At 39.3% G+C, this 20,070-nt stretch overlaps 1 protein-coding gene across 1 annotated transcript in view; it reads right to left on the minus strand.

The window, feature by feature from the left end:
* Window positions 1-375: 375 nt before the first annotated feature.
* TMC1 (transmembrane channel like 1) overlaps window positions 376-20,070 on the minus strand; it is a 128,682-nt gene continuing 108,987 nt past the window's right edge. The window contains exons 16-21 of the mRNA XM_064290832.1: window positions 16,536-16,775; window positions 10,765-10,890; window positions 5,520-5,598; window positions 5,366-5,417; window positions 2,307-2,473; window positions 376-597 (exon numbers count right to left, since the gene is read on the minus strand). Coding sequence (XP_064146902.1) covers window positions 376-597; window positions 2,307-2,473; window positions 5,366-5,417; window positions 5,520-5,598; window positions 10,765-10,890; window positions 16,536-16,775 — 886 coding nt within the window. The remainder of the gene's footprint in view (window positions 598-2,306; window positions 2,474-5,365; window positions 5,418-5,519; window positions 5,599-10,764; window positions 10,891-16,535; window positions 16,776-20,070) is intronic.

Raw genomic sequence — 20,070 nt, forward strand, 5'->3', positions numbered from 1 at the left:
GCATCAAATAAAAAGGTCTTGGGTGTCTATTTGTGGGGGCTGTGGGTGGGGAAACAGGTAGATAAAGGAAGGTAAAGAGTGGTTTGTTTCAAATAGTAAGTAAATGAATAATTTCAGTGAGTGTTTTCTCAAGGTACTTCTGAATTTAGAGGGAAAAAAGAGGGTGACATATTCCTGCTCTCAGTCCAAGAAAAATTAAAGAAGAAGAAATGTGTAAAATAGAAGTCCATATGAGCAAAATGTTTTTACATTGACACACCAAGTAAACCAATGGCCTGTATTGCTGGATCACATCTGCCTTTAAATTCAATTTTTAGGGCGAAAAACATCAGTGAAATGGGTCAGAGGAGATAGTGGCGGTGCAGGAACAAATCTTTACTGCAGAATACTCTGGAATTTCTTCTTGTCGAGCTGGGATTGGCGATGCCTGGATTGACCAGCCTGAACTTTATAATCCATCAGGGGCAGGACAACACCACACTGTGTTCTCTGGGCCTTCGCATAATTCATTACCCATGAACAGCACAGAGAGACAGGGAGGAGTATTTCTGGGCCCCAGGCATATCTGTGAAACTTACTGGCCACGAGCAGCTGCAGCTGTTCAAAAAAAAAAAAAAAACAGAAAAGGATGAAGGAGAAAATGAAGCTTAGCTTAGCTTTTAGTCTGGTTGATGGTTCTGAATGAAGTGGCCTAAAATCTGTATCTTCCAGATGCTCTACACTTTTTGGCTTAATGTTTTGCATTTTTAGATTCAAAATATTTCTATATTTCTTATTTCACAAAATCCCCATAGAAATTTTTAAAATGTAGAATGGAAGTTCTGCTTTTTATAATATTCATTCATTGATGTTTGGAAATGCTAGGGTTGTAGTGGTTAAAAGCCATGGCTGCTAACTAAAAGGTCAGCAGTTTGAATCCACCAGGCGCTGCTTGGAAACTCTATGGGGCAGTTCTACTCTGTCCTATAGGGTTGCTGTGAATCACAGTGGACTGGACAGCAACAGGTTTTATTCATTACTATTTATGTCATTAATATATATATACCTTTTAAAGTTTTCAAATAAAAGAGTTCTTTATTGTCCAGTAGATATTCAATAGATATTTACTAAATGATAGTTATGTGTCAAGTTCTGTATTAAGTTCCTGAGGAAACAACATTGTAACAGAGATTATAAATATTTTTAAACACAGATTATGGGAAGCCATCAGTGAAATAATACGCTGTAGCATTTTATTAATATTTAAAACAAGAAATACGGCTTAACTAGAATTCACATCTTAACAGTCAGAACATCTCACTCATCGTTCTTCATGTTAATATGGCATTGTTGAATTACAGCCACAATCTCAATGATATACAAAAGCTCTGCTAGTATGTGGACACACATTCTTCTATTTCTTAATCTTTGCAGAGTTGAGAATACTAATCAATTCTTGGTGAGGTGGGCTTAATTCAAGACTCAGTCTCAACACAATAACCCAGATAGTCACTACAGAATGAACAGATTAGGCTGCAGATAAAGCCATTGCTCCTCTTGGTGTAGGAGACAGGAAGATTTATCCAGGCTGTGGTGTTACATTGGACTGAACTTTTGCTCCCTCTCAGATATGATAGCATGGGGCTCTGGTGGTGCAGTGGTTAAGGGTTTGGCTGTAACCAAAGGGTTGGCAGTTCAAATCTACCAGCCACTCCTTGGAAACACTATGGGACAGTTCTACTCTGTCCTATCATGTTGCTATGAGTTGGAATCAACTCAATGGCAACAGGTTTTGGTTTAAACATGACAGCAAAGGAAATTTTTTTAGGCATAAACCTCCAAGGAAGGGGAGAAGAGAAGATACAACGGTGATGAAATTTTAGAAGCTGAAAAGCAGATGGATTAATGATAAGTGACGGATCAGCTCTGACAAATTAGAATTTCAAGCCAGCAGAAGGAAAAAATAGGAAGCAAGATAATTTACACTGAAACTTTCTAAAAGGCTCGGGAATTGGCAACCACAGGTACATCTAGCATTAAGGAACCAAAATAGAAGGATGGTTTGGATGTCTATTTAAAAGGTAATTATAGTCCCAGATCTGTTCTTTCACTTGCCAGAGATGAGTTACTCCCCTCTCCCCTGTCCTAGTAGAAGACTAGAAGGGTTTTCTCCAGAGATAGTAAACAAGGGATGTCTGTGGGCTAGATGACTGCAAGCATTACCAAAGTAAAAACAGGAGGTGTAAGTGAGCATTTGTAAGTTGAAAGCCAATACACCATGCCTTGTGTCCCACTCGGGTACTAGAATACAGCTAGACAAGCTTTACTTTCCAGGCAGGAGTTTCGAAGTGGCTTTTCTGAGGAAATTTCAGCAGCCCAAAACGAAAAGCTGAAAGACACTGACATGGGGGTTTATTAGACAGCTCAGGCAGAGCTCTGTAATAAACATCCTTCCACAGCTCCACCCACACAAACGAAGCCTTCTTGTTCCACCCTTAAACAGAAGTGGACAGCAAAGAATCACAAGGCACCTGAAGAAAGTCTCTAATATAAAAGAGAGAGACCAATAGGGCAATAAAAAGGGGCAAAAATCTTGGATAAAACAAAGACGATAAAAGAGAAAGAAACTCGAAAAAGATTAACATTCTCATGAATACAAAACTATTGTAGCCATTAGAACAGGATGCTATATTTTAAAAGAACAATTGGAGAGGAAAACAGTTTTTCAAAATTAAAATTGTAATAACAGAAGTGAAAAGGTCAAGAGAAAGTATTGAAAATTTATACTAAGGAAATATTCATGGGTCAAGCAAAAAGCCCCCATGTGTCTGTCAGTTTGTCGTATTGTGGGGGCTCTTTAAAGTGTTGGAAAGCAAAGATGTAACCTTGAAGACTAAGGTGCTCCTGTATTTTCAAGTCATGGTATTTTCAATCGCATCATATGCATGTGAAAGCTGGACAATGAATAAGGAAGACTGAAGAAGAATTGATGCCTTCAAATTGTGGTGTTGGCGAAGAATATTGAATATACCATGGACTGCCAAAAGAACGAACAAATCTGTCTTGGAAGAAGTACAACTAGAATGCTCCTTAGAAGCAAGGATGGCGAGACTGCATTTTACACACTTTGGACGTGTTGTCAGGAGGGATCAGTCCCTGGAGAAGGACATCATGCTTGGCAAAGTACAGGGTCAGTGGAAAAGAGGAAGACCCTCAACGAGGTGGACTGAAGCAGTGGCTGCAACAATGGGCTTAGCATAACAATGATTGTAAGGATGATGCAGGACCAGGCAGTGTTTCATTCTGTTGTGCATAGGATAGCTATGAGTTAAAACCGACTTGACGGCACCTAACAACAACAAAAGCAAAAAGATAAAGAGAAGGTATATAAAAAAGAAAAGTGAGATTATCAGAAGACCAGTCCAAGAGATCCAATAATCAAATAATAGGAATTCCAGAAAGAGAGAACAAAGAAAATGACGGGGAAGAAATCAAGAAATAGGTCAAGAAATTTTCCTACAACAGAACAGCAAGAGCTTCCAGAGTGAAAAGCCTCACTGACGAGCACACAGAATAAAAATAAATTCACCACAAGACACATCATCATGGGATTTTGAAATATTAGAAATAAGAAGTAGATCCTACAAATTTTAGACAGGTAGAACAAACAAACAAAACCGGAAGTCACATCATAAGGATTAAGAGTCAGAATGGCTTTAGACTTTCCAATAGCAATTCTAGAATATAGAAGACAATGGAAAAGTATCATCAAAATTCTAAAGAAATATTATTTCCGATCTAACTAAACAATGTTTGTACCCATCAAAACTATCAGTCAAAGGGGAAGGTAAAAGAAGAACAGCTTCAGGCAAACAAAGTTCAAAAATTTACCTCTCATGCACTTACCTTCACCAAAACATGTGAGCAATCTAAGAAAAAGGAAGTTGGGAAAAATAGGCAACAGAATATGAAACAGGATAGAGCGATAGAGAAGACAACAAAGAGAAAGAACAACAGATATGCCAAGTATAAAAGGGTATCAGTTGAGATAGAAGAGGCTCGGAAGACTCTAGGGAAAATTTCACCAAGGAGATGAAATACGTAGTACACCAAACCTGTCTAAATGTATCGAGAGTACGACTCAATGGCACTAGAAGTTGCTGCAGACTCTCCTGCTGCCATCAGGTCAACCATCAGGAAAGTGCTAAGAGAGGGAATCACAAAGAAATAGGGCTAGTCCTGGTCACATTCTAAACCGGGAAAAATCAGGCCTGAAACCATATGTACCATTCCCCTGTGCACTTGTATAACCAGATGCTGTCGAGTGGATTCTGACTAGTAACGATGTTATAGGACAGAGTAGAGCTGATGGGACAGTTCAGTTACATAGACTAATATATATATATATATATATTTTTTAACTTAATCCAGTTTGGGTTGAGTTTTCTATTACTTGAAGGGGGAAAAAAAAAATACAGTGAAACCTGTGAGAGCTGGAACTCAATGGGACTGCCTTGTTTTCCTGCATCTTGAAAGTTTTCCACCTTTGACAGGGTGCAGTCACCACTTTTCTATTGCTTTCTATTTAGTGGAAAATATTTGAATTTTCCTTCTCTGATGGGTTTCTGCCTTACACTGGTTTTGGCTTTCACAGGTTTTACTGTACTAATAATAATACAAAGAGTTTTAAAGTTTGGAATGAGGGAAAAGTTGGCAACAAGACACTGGATAAAGAAGGTTTTCACTGAATCTGTTAGGCATCACTTTTCTATATGAAACTCAAAGCACATCATTAGTTTTGGCAAATAAGAGCTCCTCTTATTCTAATATTTTACAAATTAAAGAGGTTACAAAAAGAGAAGTTAAGGGATTAGCAAATGGCTTCTGGCAACCAACAGTAGTGAGCTCAGAGGACTCTCTTGGGATCTTTCGAGGGTATCCTTCCACATATAAAAATGTGTAAAATAGGCGAAGAGACCCTGCATTTCTATCTGCCATTTGTATATGACTATATGGATAATTGGAAACCCTGGTAGTATAGTGGTCCTGTAGGGTCACTATGGAGTTGGAATTGACTCCACGGCAATGGGTTTGGTTTTTTGGTTTACATGGATATTTTCTTCAATTTTCAAAGTAACTTTTTTTTTTTAATCACTACTGCTAAGTTTACCACAACTAAATTTTTCCTTTTCTTTTCTTTCTCCTACTGGAAAACACCCAAACCCTGTAGTTGTGATCCCTGAGAAGGGGTAAAAAAAGTAAGGGTTGAGGAACTGTCCAGAGCACTAACGCCATTTCACATCAAATACCCCATTTCGAGGAAAAAAATAAAAAGGGACACACTAACTGTAGGAAAAAAATTGCAAAACACAAAGATATCGCCAACCTGCTCGTGCAGCTGCCATTTTCATGTTTCTCATTTTGTTCTCCAAAGCTTGCTGCAGGGAAAAATGAGACAAGAAGAAGATTAGATTTCCTGGGCTTTTCTATCACTCGCCATTAACAAATATAGTAATTCTATGAGATTATCTGTATCCTACCATTTTCATCTTCTTTTTTAGATCCAGATTTGCTGCCTTCTGGCCCTTGGCAGTAGCATTGAGATAATAGATGGCCAAACTAAATTAAAAACAAAAGATTCCTTTTAAATGAGCATTTGCCTAGATCAGTGGAGTGGATTTTAAGATATTTTCTACTCTAATCCTCTTATTTTGTAGATCAGAAAAGGGAGGTCCAGAGAGGTAAAGAGGTGTGCTCAGCATCACACAGCATCTGGGGATATAGCTAGGAAGTTGGGTCCCAAGGCTGCTAGTCTCAGCTGGGTGCTGTGCCCACTACACTGCACTCCCTAACTTTAGCTCCTTCTTGGAAATGTATTAACATCACTTTAAATTATAATTAAAAATAACATTTTAAATTGACCTCAATGGCATCCAAGAGAATGGAAAATCTACTGAAGCTTAGAGAATGAAGAATATAAATTCATCATAGCAATAATTAATTAACAGGGATTGTTCTTCATGGTATATACTGTTTGCATGGGAGGCTCTGAGTGGTTCAAAGGGTTAATGTGCTTGCCTGCTAACCAAAAGGTTCAAGTTCACCCAGAGGCACCTTGGAAGAAGGCCCTGGTGATCCGAGAACTCAGCCAATGAAAATCCTTACGGAGCCCAGTTCTGCTCTGACACACATAGGGTCGCCGTGAGTCAGAAACAACTCAGTGGCAACTGGCATTGTTTGCATTTCTCTTTCCCTCAAAAAGAAAATGTTTTATAAAATAAATATTTTGGTTTTTAAATAACATTTACATCTCTAGAAAGAACAAATCAAAGTTACTAGTGTCAAAGAGTTCTCTAAAAACAAATATACTCCTCCTCGCTTAAAGAAAAACGAACAAACAAAAATGCAATTAAGAAGGTAACTGTTGGTTGCAGATAAGTGGGTATTGAACACATTTCCTCTGCTCACCAACATGCCAGATTAAATCCTTTATGAGCCATCTGGTACAAGCCACATAGTTATTGATATGGTTTAGCTGGGCTTGTTTATCTCTTTCATGAGTAATGGAAGTTGGAATAAAATTTCACACACGAAGGCATCTGGTGCAATATCTGGCATGAAGTGAGTGCTCAGTAAATGTGCACGTGACTGTGTGTGTGTGTATTGTAAGGATTTCTTTTTTTTTTTTTTTCTGCCTTGACATGAACCTTCTATTAGATAGGCCTTACAAATCATTCTATAGTCCCCAAAGGAACATGACTGCCTACCGAGAGAGAACTAACACGAACTCTTCCATCTACTCAGTTACCTGAAACCAGCCAAGCTGATTTAGCAGGATCCAGTGGGGACATTTAAAATGCTCGTAACGTTTTCTAATTAAAGAAAACAAGAAGCCACGCCAAGCGTATGGCCCCATAAAATAGAAGATGAGACCTTCAGAATCCAAAAAATCAAATCAGGGATAATCTGAAACTTGTGTTTTAAATCAGACCCTCTGAACTAAAAGCAGTCTTGGAGATGATGATTCGATTCTTACATGCTGACAATTTTCCACTGTTGTTGTGATGGTTAGCTGCTGTGGAGTCGGCCCCCAACTCATGGCAACCCTACTCACAACGAAACAAAATATTGCCCAGTCCTGCATCATCCTCGTGACCGCTTACACCACTGTGATCCAGAGGGTTTTCTAGTCCCTGGGTAGTATAAATGTGTAATGTGCTAGGCTGTTAACTATAGAGTTGGCAGCTAGTGTCCACCCAGAGGTGCCTTGAAAGAAATCCTGGTGATCTACTTCTGAAAAATCAGCCATCAAAAACTCTATGGAGGACTGGACAGTGGGTAGGAGAGAGATGCTGATGAAGAGTGAGCTATTTGTATCAGGTGGACACTTGAGACTGTGTTGGCATCTCCTGTCTGGAGGGGGGATGGGAGGATGGAGAGAGTTGGAAGCTGGCAAAATTGTCACGAAAGGAGAGACTGGAAGGGCTGACTCATTAGGGGGAGAGCAAGTGGGAGTATGGAGTAAGGTGTATATAAACTTACATGTGACAGTTTGACTTGATTTGTAAACGTTCACTTGAAGCTCAATAAAAGTTAATTAAAAAAAAAAAAAAACTCTATGGAGCACAGTTCTACTCTGACGCACGTAGGGTAATTGTGAGTCAGAATTGACTTGATAGCAACTGGTTAACGAAACTATACACACCAAGGGTGAGAAACTATGACCTCCAGGCCAAACCTGGCCACGCTGCTGTTTTGTTTGGCCCACAAACTAAGAATGATTTTTACATTTTAAAGTAGCTATATAAGTACTTACGTAATATCTTAAATTTTGCCTCTTGACCCACAAACCTAAAATATGTACTGTCTTGCCCTTCAAGAAAAAGTGTGCCAATCTTGGATTTATCTACACCGTCCCAGGCAAGTGGTTTTCACGCCTTCTGAATAGCTCACTACCATGAACTCAGTTTGTGGTGCTACAAAACTTGGAGGGAGTAAGAAGAGGGAAATACGGAGACATGAGTGTGAATTCACTTATTAGCCACTTGAGTGGGGGCAGTTAACTACTCAAAGCTTCCTTCCCTGTGCTGTGGTAATACAATTAACGAGGCCAGTCTCACCGTGGGGATTAAATGAGCTAATGCATGGAAGGTGCCTGGAACAAGGGCAGCCCACAAATCAGCATTTGTTCCTTTCCCACACTCCTGAGACAGCTTACTAAACCCTTAGTGCTTTAGAACAACGTTATTCCTCTGCTGGGAAAGAAATCTCTCAGGAAGTTAAAAACGTAGTAACAAAATTTATCATTTGAATTTTTGGGGTTTTGCTTGTTTTTCCATAACACAAGACCTTAATTCTACCACTAAAAAATAAATACAGTTGCAGTCAAATCAATTCCAACTCATGGTGACCCTGTGTGTGTCAGAGTAGAACTCCACAGAGTTCTCAGTGGTTGATTTTTTGTTTTTGTTCATTTGTTTTGTGCTTCAGATGAAAGTTTATGGAGCAAATTAGTTTCTCATTAAACAGTTAATACACAAATTGTTTTGTGACCTTGGTTGCCAAACACTCTATATGTCAACACTCTCCACTTCTCCGCCCCAGGTTCCCTGTTTCAATTCGTCCAGTGTTCCTGTCCCTTCCTGCCTTTTAGTCTTTACTTTGGAGCTGGTGTGCCCATTAGTCTCCTATGTACGAATTGAATTACGAAGCACTTTGTTGACATGTGTTATTTTTGGCCCTATAGAGCTGTCTAATCTTTGGCAGAAGAGTGAATCTCAGGATTGATTCAGTACTGAGTTATAAGGGTACCCAGGGGCCGTACCCTTGGGGTTTCTCCAGTCTCTGTCAGACCAGCAAGCCTGGTCTTTGTGTCTGTGCGTGTGTGTGTGAATTTGAATTTTGTTCTGCATTTTTCTCCCTCTGTGTCCAGAATCCTCTATTGTGATCCCTGCCAGAGCAGTCAGTAGCAACTGGGTGCCATCTAGTTGTTCTGAGCTCAGTCTGGTGGAGGTCATGGTTGTTGTGGTCCATTAGTCCTTTGGACTAATCTTTCCCTTGTGTCTTTAGTCTTTTTCATTTTCCTGTGTTACAACAGGGATGGGACCAGTAGATGTATCTTAGGTGGCCACTTGCAGGCTTTTAAGTCCTCAGACACTACTCACCACAGTCAGATGTAGAATAATTTCTTTACAGATTATGTTATGCCAATTGAGCTAGATGTCACCTGAGATCAATGGCTGAGTTTTTGAAAGTAGATCACCAAGACTTTCTCCTCAGATGGCTGTGAGTGGAATTGAACCGACAACTTTTCCATTGGCAGACAAGTGCATTAACCCATTTGAACCACCCAGAGATAATTATATCATTAAAGGGACTTAACTTTTAAAGGCCACAAACATACTTATTAACATGCTCTTAGAACACAATGTGTCATGAAAATGTGAAGAGAGGAAATCATTTCAAGGGCCATCTGGTGAAGCATGCTGCTTCAGAGAGGTCATTCCGTAACGCATGTGCATCACAGATTTACTATGTACTCTTAACGCCAACCCAGGATCAAGGGTCTGCAACATAGATGACGGTAATATGCTTTATTGCTTAATTATCCCTAAGAGATATTAGTTCTCATTCCTAGAAGGCATTTTGGTGAAAAGGAGCAAGCATTGGATTTACAGTTTAAAGGATTTACTCTAAGTTCTACTATTACTCTCTTTCTCATCTAAGGAAAATAACTTCACTCCTATAAGTCAGTTTCTTAATTTATAAAATTGAGGAAGCTGATACCTGCCCTCGATACACGATATGGCTCATGGTCTCAACGATGACAATAATGATGATAACGATAACTTGGCTCAGAATCCCAGCTCATTGGCTTCAAACCAGTGAGTGTTTTCTCCTGAGATGTCCTAGTTTTACCTTTATTTAAACAAATCCACTCCTGTTTATCTGCTATCATTTCTAAAGTCTCTTTGCGGGTGGTTTAACACCTGCCCTCTTGGCTAGTAGCACTGACAGTTCCAGGCTTTCGATTTAGGAAGGGCTTGGGGATTAAAAGGAAGGACTAGGGTACTTTCTTAGCTCTTCATAGCAAGCATATATTTTTATTTAGAATATAAGTTTATCTATGATGGCCAAGAGTCGGAAGCCAATGCAGATTACATGAGAACAAAAGCTTCCTCCCAAATTCCCCTTTGATACACCTCTGACTTTGAAGGGATGGACTACATGACTTTTCTGAGACCCTTCCAGTCCTATGATTTATTATCATGGATACACAGTTATTGATGGCCCTCTAGGAACAAGGTACGAATCAGGACAGGGTGATTTTTAAGATCTTTAAGGCTTCAGCCCTAAAATAGAGCCTGTAGGGCTCTCAAGGGGAATACTAACTCAGAGGCTCATCATTTCTGTGTCTTCACAGCCATCTGCTTTATGGAAGTAGAGGTGGGGGCCGGCTGTAGAAGGAAGCTCAATGAGCTGATTAGATTTAGCATTTATGTTTCCCTTGCTTTCACTGTTTACTGATAATTATTTTGGTTACTGGGGAACAAATCTTATAATCCTGGGGAGGCAAAGACAGATGCAGATGGCTGTGAATTACGTCCACTAGGATCAGAATATGGCTCATGAATTTCAGCCTCTCGCCACCATGTAATCAGCACTGAGTTTGGTTAGGTTACAGCACAACCATCAGGGAGAGTGAGGAGCCAAAAATGCTAAAACGTAAAAGGAGCCAGGAAGAACTTTACGAAGGATCTTTCTAGGAGGAGGGAAGGCACGTACACCATCACCAATATGACAGCAATGACCAGACCAGGGTTGGAAAGCTGTCTCAAGACCTTCGCCATCCAGCTGGGGAAATCATGCTCCAGGGTCTCTCCAATGACTTCGAACATACGGTTTTTGCCACTGAAAAAAACACAGGAAGAGAAGTTCATTTAAAACATGTGGGGAAATTCTAGTTATAGCAAGAAATGGAAGAAAGGCCTGGCAATCTAATTCCAAAAATCAGTCAGTGAAAACCCTATGGGTGCCAATGGTTCCATCCACGACCAATCAGAGGGGTGGCAAAGCATTTCGTTTTGTGGTGCATGGGATTGCCATGAGTTGGGGGCCAACTCGAAAGCAGCAAAAAATAGCAACCACATAAGAAGAAAACTAGAAAGCTTTCTCAAACACTGACTAGATAAGCCTTCAGATTAGGAATCTGACACTTAGCTAGTACAGCTTCTGATGCTTTGACCTCATATTCTCAGCCTATGGATAGTATATGAGATATTCAGCCAATGCAGGTAGGAAGTTAACTATAGCACTAGAAATTGTATTTTTTTTTTTATGTATTTCTAAGATTTTGATTGAAATACATCTTGTAAAGAGTTCATAAGTCTGTCCCTCAGCCAGCTCTTCTTGTAGGAGAATGTTCTGGGGCTGAGTGAAGAGTATACTCAATTTTTAATTAACCTTGGAAATAAGCATAAGGAAAAGCTTAATGGAATAAAATCTGAAAATAATCCAATATCTCTTTCCACCTAATAGCTCCCATCTCACTTTCCACCAGACTTCTTTGATCAGAGCTGTTAAAAGGTAAGCACACGGAATGATAAGTCTTTTTCCCTCGGTGTGTCTTCTCGGGACAGACCTTCATGATTACTAGCTTAGCTCCATTGCCAAGAACAGAAAGTGGGAAGACAAGGAAAATAAGCCCAAAAAGCAAAGGTCCTTAATGGGTTGATTCACAACCATTAAGCTGAGGATCAGCCCCTATTAACTGGAGAAATGACAACAGGATGTCTGTCTTAACTCAGTATATAAGGTATAAAGTAATATCCATTGGGCCAGGTTATCTGTCTGTCTGTCTGTCTGTCTATCTATCTATCATCTATCTATCATCTATTTATCTATATGCATATTGATTCTACTATGAAAAGAGGTTATTTTCAGAAAAGTTATTGGGTTGTTTTTTGTCAAGTTTCATGTATCATCTGAATGAAGATTGATGTATAACTTAGTGCAATATATATTGGTTTGGCTTTTTTTTTTTTAATCTTTAAACACACTTACCTACTAAATGAGCATGACCCACATCTCTCAAATCAGATTTCTTTTTTCTCCTGATATGATAAGTTCTTTTTCAACAGACCAAAAAAGCTCCAAGTAACTTGCCAGGAGTCACTGAACCACAAAGGTAGTGATCAGTTTTGCTTCACAAATTATAGATTTATACACGAATTAGCAAGACTTATAATACATGAGGAAACCCTGGTGGAGTAATGGTTAAAAGCTACAGCTGGCAATCAAAAGGTTAGCAGTTCAAATCCACCAGGCACTCCTTGGAAATCCTATGGTGCAGCTCTACCCTGTCCTATAAGGTCACTATGAGTCAGAATCGACTTGACAGCAACAGGTACGATACATGCGGAGTCTCTGGGTAGTGCAAATGGTTAACCACTTGGCTACTAACCAGAAGGTTGGTGGTTCAAATCCACCCAGAAATACCTCAGAAGAAAGGCCTGGTGATGTACTTCTGAAAGGCCACAGCCATTGAAAACCCCATGAAGCAGTTCTGCTGTAACTCACGTGAGGTCGCCATGAGTTAGAATCGACTCATCAAACTGTTTTTTTAATGATACATGAGTGGGAATGAAGCTCATAGACAGTTGAGTTTCCTTTGCACCATTGCATTCTAATTGATCATGTTTCCCACCTGCCATATGGAATACAGGATATGGAGGTAGGCAAAGAGGACCAGAGAAGTTGAGAGAGTCCATTCTCCCTTGTTCAGCTGCTCAGGCCTATGATGAATGGGGTCAGAGATGGGGGATTAGAATTTTATAAAATAATCGCTACCCACAAAGGTCTACTTTGCATCCAATGTGTCCCAGTGCAAAGTCACTAACACCTCGGGGGACTCTCAGGTGTCTTTTCTAGATCAGGCCTCTTATCAAAGAAAGGAGTCCAGGTCTGTTAATTATATGCAAACTCTAGAAGGATCTACAAAACTCTGAGAATCCCTTCTTCCTGGTTAGGCCAGGTGTGCCACTTCACAATACTGCAGAAATCCTTTCAAGTCTGTCTGAAACTGTACAGAGGAGTGAAATGCTATTGCACTTAACGTGTAGCTCTCCTGTAGGCATAGCTCCATCCGCTCTAGATTACAACAGTCAGTCTATGAGGAGGCCTGTCCTATAAGCTCCACAGATGAAAGTCCATGTCCAGTGTACCCCTAGATCTCCTCCAGTGCTTAGTGCACAATAAGTGGTCATTATTCATTCATTAATTTAAAATATTGACCAGCACTCTTATGTTCTGGGCTCATAAAGATAAAAACATTTTGACCCCAACCTCTAGAAGTCAGCTAGGCTATTAATGAAGACAGATACACAACCTGTAATTATAAATGAGTCATGTAATAGCAGTTTCATGGTATAAAGTCAATTTTTAAATCTCCATATAAACCTATACATATCATATGATCTCAGTTATGAAAAATCTATATAAAAAGAAAATCAGAATATAAAACGCCCCAAAATTGAGAGCTGTTATTTCAGGTCTTTGGGGTTGTTGGCAATGCTTTTTTCCACGTCAAAATGTTCCCGCAATTTCCAGATTATGTAGGATAAACACATATTACCTTCGCAGTAAGATAAAAATATGTTTTAAAAAATTGCTGTCATGTAGGCAGGGATGTGTGTGAGAATTTAGAGAACTACAAATTGTTCAGAATTCTTATCTTACGCAAGGGAAAAAAAATCAAGTGTCAGGAAATGAGGTGGAAAGAACAGAAGAATTTTCTTCATAGGGACATCAAAGAAATAGTTTTTAAGTATTGAACTGATCAGTGTAAATTACTTCACAGTCTATTGGAATAATTTCCTGGAAAATTCACCTTCTGTAGCCAGGCCTTATGAATCCAGGCCAAGCAAGAATATCTGAAGTGGCTTTGATGAATGGGCTTTCTAAACGTACACAGCCATCTTACCTGAAAACAGATCTGCACCTGGCATCAAAGTCCCCCAACCTAATTCACTGTGATATCTCCATGTATAGCAGAACAAAACGTTGCCTGGCCCTGCACCATCTTTATGACCTGATGTCTCCATTAACCTTTCAAATGCGTGTTTGCCAATTTGTTGTCCACACAGGAGGCAGGAAGAGTCAGAAGACATTTACTAAGCAGGTGGGGCAAACCACGTAGAACTTAGAGATCCAGCAGATGGTAAGCCCTGAAGCTCCTACTAATAAATGCTTTCTGAACTCATTTCTAGAGCAGAAAAACCCTTTTCAATTTTTACGTCAAACAAGTAAACAAGGCAAACATTCTTTTGTTCTAAAATAGACTGTTTAAATAGGATGAAGGCACACTCACTTCCTGGTACTCTACTGAAAATATTTAAAGTTCTCTGACCTCAAAATAGTCAAATATATGTGGTGGTTTTGCTTATGTTTGCCCATTTAGGAAACACTTGGTCAGTGTGATACCATGACGTACATACAGACTAATTTTTTTCAGTATAAATCAGGGTAACGGTCTGTGGTATAAACAGAGACATGGGGTTAGGGCTCAAAAGACTAACATTGTGCAGTAACTGTATGTGTCTAGCTCAACGACATTTTAAATATGACTGTATCAGTGTAACCACCATTCAACTCCATTTTTTCATTGTCTGGTTTCCCTTACAGATGGCTAAACCAAAAAAAAACAAACTTTGCCTTCAAGTCCGACTCATAGTGACCCTATAGGACACAGTAGAACAGCCCCATAGGGCTTCCAAGGAGTAGCTAGTGGATTCTAACTGCCCACTTTTTGGTTAGCAGCCAAGCTCTTAACCATTGCGCCACCAGGGCTCTAGATAGCTAAGGTCCTCTACCATGTTTTACTGAGAAGGATCAACTTCCAATTAAAAAGTTAAAAAACTAAAAACCAAACCCACTGCCATCAAGTCAATTCTGACTCACAGCAATCCTATAAAACCAAAAACCAAACCCACCACAGTTCAGTCGATTCCAACTCATAGCAACCCTATAGGACAGAGTAGAACTGTCCCATAGAGTTTCCAAGGAGTGCCTGGTGGATTCGAAGTGCTGACCTTTTGGCTAGCAGCCATAGAACTTAACCACACACCACCAGGGTTTCCTAGTGACCCTATATGACAGAGTAAAACTGCCCCATAAGGTTGCCAAGGCGCATTTGGTGGATTCGAACCACCAATCTTTTGGCTAGCATCTCTTAACTACGACGCCACCACGGTTTCCAAAAAGCTAAAAGCGCACCTAAAACTTAACCTGGATATAAGTTGTGCTGGTAATTTGCAATTAACTAAAGTATTTGCAAGGTTTATCTCTTGAACTTTGTACCCTGAGATTTGTTAAGGATTTATTAAAATCAGTCTTTCCTTCAAGACTGCAATTTCATATTTAGCCTCCAGATGTCACTCTCTACATTATTTCAGCCCACTTGGGGGTTGGTGGGGGCGAAAGAAATATACAGTGTGTGTCAACATCAGGCTCCTGATTGTGACAGAACTCCAGCTGGTTTTGCCCTCTCGGCTGGATTAACACGTCTTTTCTTTCATTTTTGAAAATCAATAATACTCAGACTATTATTAGAGTGAAAATGCCTCCTTTGTACTTAGTCTGTGGGCAAAGATCCCTTTGACTTCAAGAGCTTGGGTCTGACAGCAGGAAGGAGAAATTATGTGGCCATCACTGCATCATGCTTGTCATTCTCATTGCTTTTCACGTTCATGTTTCCTTCATTGAAAAGAACTAACTCGAATGCATGCTGCCTAGTGACTCAACGTGCAGAGATTGTTAGGGGACAGTGGTAGATCTATTTCTGATTCCTGAGGCCCTTTAAGGAATGACATCCCAGTCCTCCAGACTCCAGTGACTTTGCTTTCTTGATATGTGTCATAGAAAGAAGTCTGTCATGGAGGACTAGAAACAGACGTCTTCAGCCTGGACCAAACAGCCCCCTTAACTCTTCATTACTCACTTGAGTGATGTATCCCTGATATTTGAGGAACGTCCTTAATTTTTCTTTTCAGCAGCTAGCATTTTAGTTTATAAATTGCATGGCCTTCTTTATACGCATTGTAATCTAATAATCATTCCATTTGCAATGGGACAATCTATCATTTTTTTAACTTGGTGGTCCATGTGAGAGAGGTAGCCATTTCTTATTGTACCTGGATGCAATCGCCTAGCATCAGGAAAACTTTCATATCTAGGCTAATGTAATAAAACCTTGCTCTTAGTTATTGCTTGATATGGCAATAGCTCAGATTCTTCATCTGTATTTTACCTTGGGCAGGGACTGGAGCAATAAAATTATTTTCCCTTTTATGATTCTCAAATGAGGAGGTAAATGGAACTAACTCAAGAACTCAATCTCTGTGTCACATACTGAGCCTGAATACCCAAAGGATTTCATTTCTACAGAATGAAAAATGCCATTGTTCGCAAACAAAATACAGCTTACACAATGAGTAACCACTCCCACCTCCACCCTTGAAAGAAAAATATGCTCAAATGGAATTTCAAAGGTGAGAGACCTGAATGGGCCACAATCAAAAGATGGCGGCAGGGACACGATCATGTAGAGGACAGGCATGGTGGACAGGAAGAGGATGAGCAATAACATGCCCAGGTAGAAAGTATTTCCTCTGGAAGATTTGAAGACTCTGGCCTCAGGAACGTTGCAACACATCACAGCCCAGCACTGGAAGTACATGGATGTGTGGAGTCGAAGAATGTTGATGCCTGGGAGGCAGGGAGCATAGAAGGAGCCCATCCTAGAAAGAAAACCAGAACTGTGCTCAATCTTGAGTCTTTACTCCATAACAAAGTCACACGTCTGTTTATTTTACATCATGCTTATTTTCTGAAGGCAGAAAATGCATTGCCACTTTCATCCCTGTTTATAAATCAGCCCAGCTGATCTAGTTCTATCATCTCTCTACATTTTACCATTAACCCATTATTGTAGGTATTATATACATAATTCTTGCATGGAAATTATGCTGTTCACTAAATATATCTGCTATCATTAGTAAATTCAAACTACAAAGGAGTTAAACAATATATTTACATCATTTGTTTCCTTTTCTCTTCTAATTTTAAAATAAACTGAATTTCTAATACCCATATCATTGATTAATAAATCTAAAAAGTTAACTTTTTAAGTAATTGACTGTTAAAACCATTAGTTCTATTCAAATAAGCTGTACATTTGGGTTAATTATTTTCATCAGGGCTAATAATTTTTTACTAAAGAAAAAATTAAAAGAAGTTTTTCTTCTGATGCTGACCATTTTTTTATTTGTAGCTGCTATGGGGAAGTTCTACTCTGTCCTGTAGAGTCGCTATGAGTTGGAATCGACTTGATGGCACTGGTTTTTTCTGGGTTACAGGGTTACTATGAGTTAGAATGGATTTGATGGCAATGGCTCTGGTTTGGTTTGGTTTATGGTGTTTTAGAGCTATTTCAAATGATGTATTTGTCTCCAGTTAGACAACATGTATTTGTGTCCAGCATGACAATATGCAGCCCTGGTGGTACAGTGGTTAAGAGCTTGGCTGCTAACCAAAGGATCGGCAATTTGAATCCATCACCTACACTTTGGAAACTCTATGGGGCAGTTGTGCTCTGTCCTATTGGGTCACTATGTGTCAGAACTGACTTAATGGCAACAGGTATGATAATATGCTTTGTTGATAATTTATAGCTAGCTTCATGTATTTTGAGATTGAAAATTCCATGCAACCATTTAATTTTGTTTATCTGCTTACTTTTTTAATTTAGATTATCCTAGGAATACCCTGCTTTGTCCATCTGACTTTTTAAAAACGGTTTTAAAATAGTGCTTTTAACCAGGACCCAGTTAGAAGTCACTTTCACTTGATGGTTTAGTTGATCATTTCAACAAAATAAACTTCAATTTTCTTTGATGAGAAAGTCCTTTAGCACCATAACACAATATAAATAGCAATTTATTAGTCCAAAACCTAAAGGAGGACACATGTGCACTTATTTTAGAATAAACAGTCCTAACTATAATAAAGCCCTCAACACTTTTAGTTATGCTTAGCATTTTATACTTCCTGAATATGTAGAGTAGTTGTTTAAACCAATCCAATGCAAATTTGATATCTTCCAAGAGGGGTGGGATTACATTAGATGAAGACATTATTTTCTGCTATAACTGAATTTACATCAACCCAAGGTTATCTCATTCCACTGAAAAATGGAATCTTGCCACAATTTGGGTTAATTTGTTGACAGGATTCCAGGTGGCAGATCTGGATGATATTGCTCCTATATTGAATTGACCAGAGACATTGCAGAAAGTCAAACTATTAAGATCAACTGGAGAAGCAGACTTTGGAATAACACAGATTATCTTTCTTATAGGAGAGCAGGAGAGAACTGGGAACTCCAAAAAAGTGGGTAAGCGATGGTCCTAGCTAAGGGGTCAGAATTACAAAGTACTACCAGCTGGTATCAGATACCATAGCTGTGACATAATACACTTACAGGATGGTGATATTCCTACCTTCTTCTAAAAATCAGGCTTGGGCATGTGACTCGTTTTGGCCAGTAAAATGTGAATAGAGATGAGGTGTCTCACTGCTGGGTGGACACAGTAAGAGCCCCCCATGTTGTTTTGTTCTTTTCTCCCCCTGTTATTCTGACCGTTAACGTTCCAGGTGGGTCCTATTCTTTTAGTCTGGGTCTCCAAAGTGAGGGTATTTATAAGAGCAGAGCTCCCCACCAACTCACATTGGACATGTAGCATAAACAAGAAATGAACCTTTTTCTTTTCTTTCTTTTTGGTAGGCCACTAAGGTTTTGGGGTTGTATTTCATTGCAGCACAATCTATTCCACCCTAAGACATAATTTTACATATAATTCAAAACCTAGACTTGTTTAAAACCACGTATATTTGTACCTATACATATATGTGTATTGTTAGCATGTGTGCATATATATGTACACACATTATAGGTATATGTTATCTATAGATTAATAAATTTCAAAATAAATGTCACTTAGACTTTTTGAACAAATGACTCAAGAGCTACAGCTTAGGAAAATGGACCCTGGCACAGTGATATCAGAGCCTTAATACTCATCCTATCTGTGCTTGTGACTCACTCATCAGCTTGGCTCACTAAGTCCCTTCTCAGTCTTGGTCTCATCATTTCTCAAAGATCATTATAAATCCTGCACTTTCTAAAACGCTTTTCTTCTAAGAAGACCAAAGCCAATGAGGATTTCTTTTATTTAACTCTCCTTACTACGCCAGTGACATGGTAGGTGGTAGGTAAACACTTCATATTTCATCCACTGAGAAAGTTACAGGCCTGGGTGGAGGATACCCAATGAGGCAGTGTCAAGAGTGATGTCCAAATTCATCTTGTCCCTCACTGTGTGTGTTCTGATGCCTCTTTCCACTCAGATACGTCAGAGATTTCATTCTTTAAAAATATTCTTACCAAAGGCTACGGTGTCTATTTTAAAAAGTAGTGTACAATGCAAAGGTTTACCGATAAGTTCAGCCAAATCGTCATAACGAAATGGATTTTACCCATAAAAGGTTGCCTATAATAACATCAGCATAAAGAACCCCTTCATTCCTTAGCAACTCCAAAAATACTAAATGGACAGCTTTAGTCACAAACCAACTGAACTGATGCAAAATCTCTATACCTTTTTGATTGTTTCTGTAGAAGATAACCAAGCTCGGACATCAGATCCTCATGCCTCATGAATTAGTGAAATAGCCATGTGTGAGCACCCATGGGCGGGGCAAGCCTTCTAAACTTATATTACACACTGTTGCCACACCTTCCTTAACATACCACACCCTCACTCCTTCACCACCGCCCCCCCAGGAATTAGGAAAAGACTATTTGTGCAGAGGGTTGACCTGAGAGTGAATAATAGGGTTTTTTGTTTGTTTGTTTTGCTTCTGAGACTCTAGAAAGTATGTGAATATCTGTGCATACTCAAAAAAAACACAATCACTTTTTAAAGTTCTCTTCAAACTAACCAGAAGTAAGGCTTGACCATTGTCTAAAGAATA

This window comes from Loxodonta africana, chromosome 9 (assembly GCF_030014295.1).
Source record: "Loxodonta africana isolate mLoxAfr1 chromosome 9, mLoxAfr1.hap2, whole genome shotgun sequence".
Classification (NCBI taxonomy): Eukaryota; Metazoa; Chordata; class Mammalia; order Proboscidea; family Elephantidae; genus Loxodonta; species Loxodonta africana.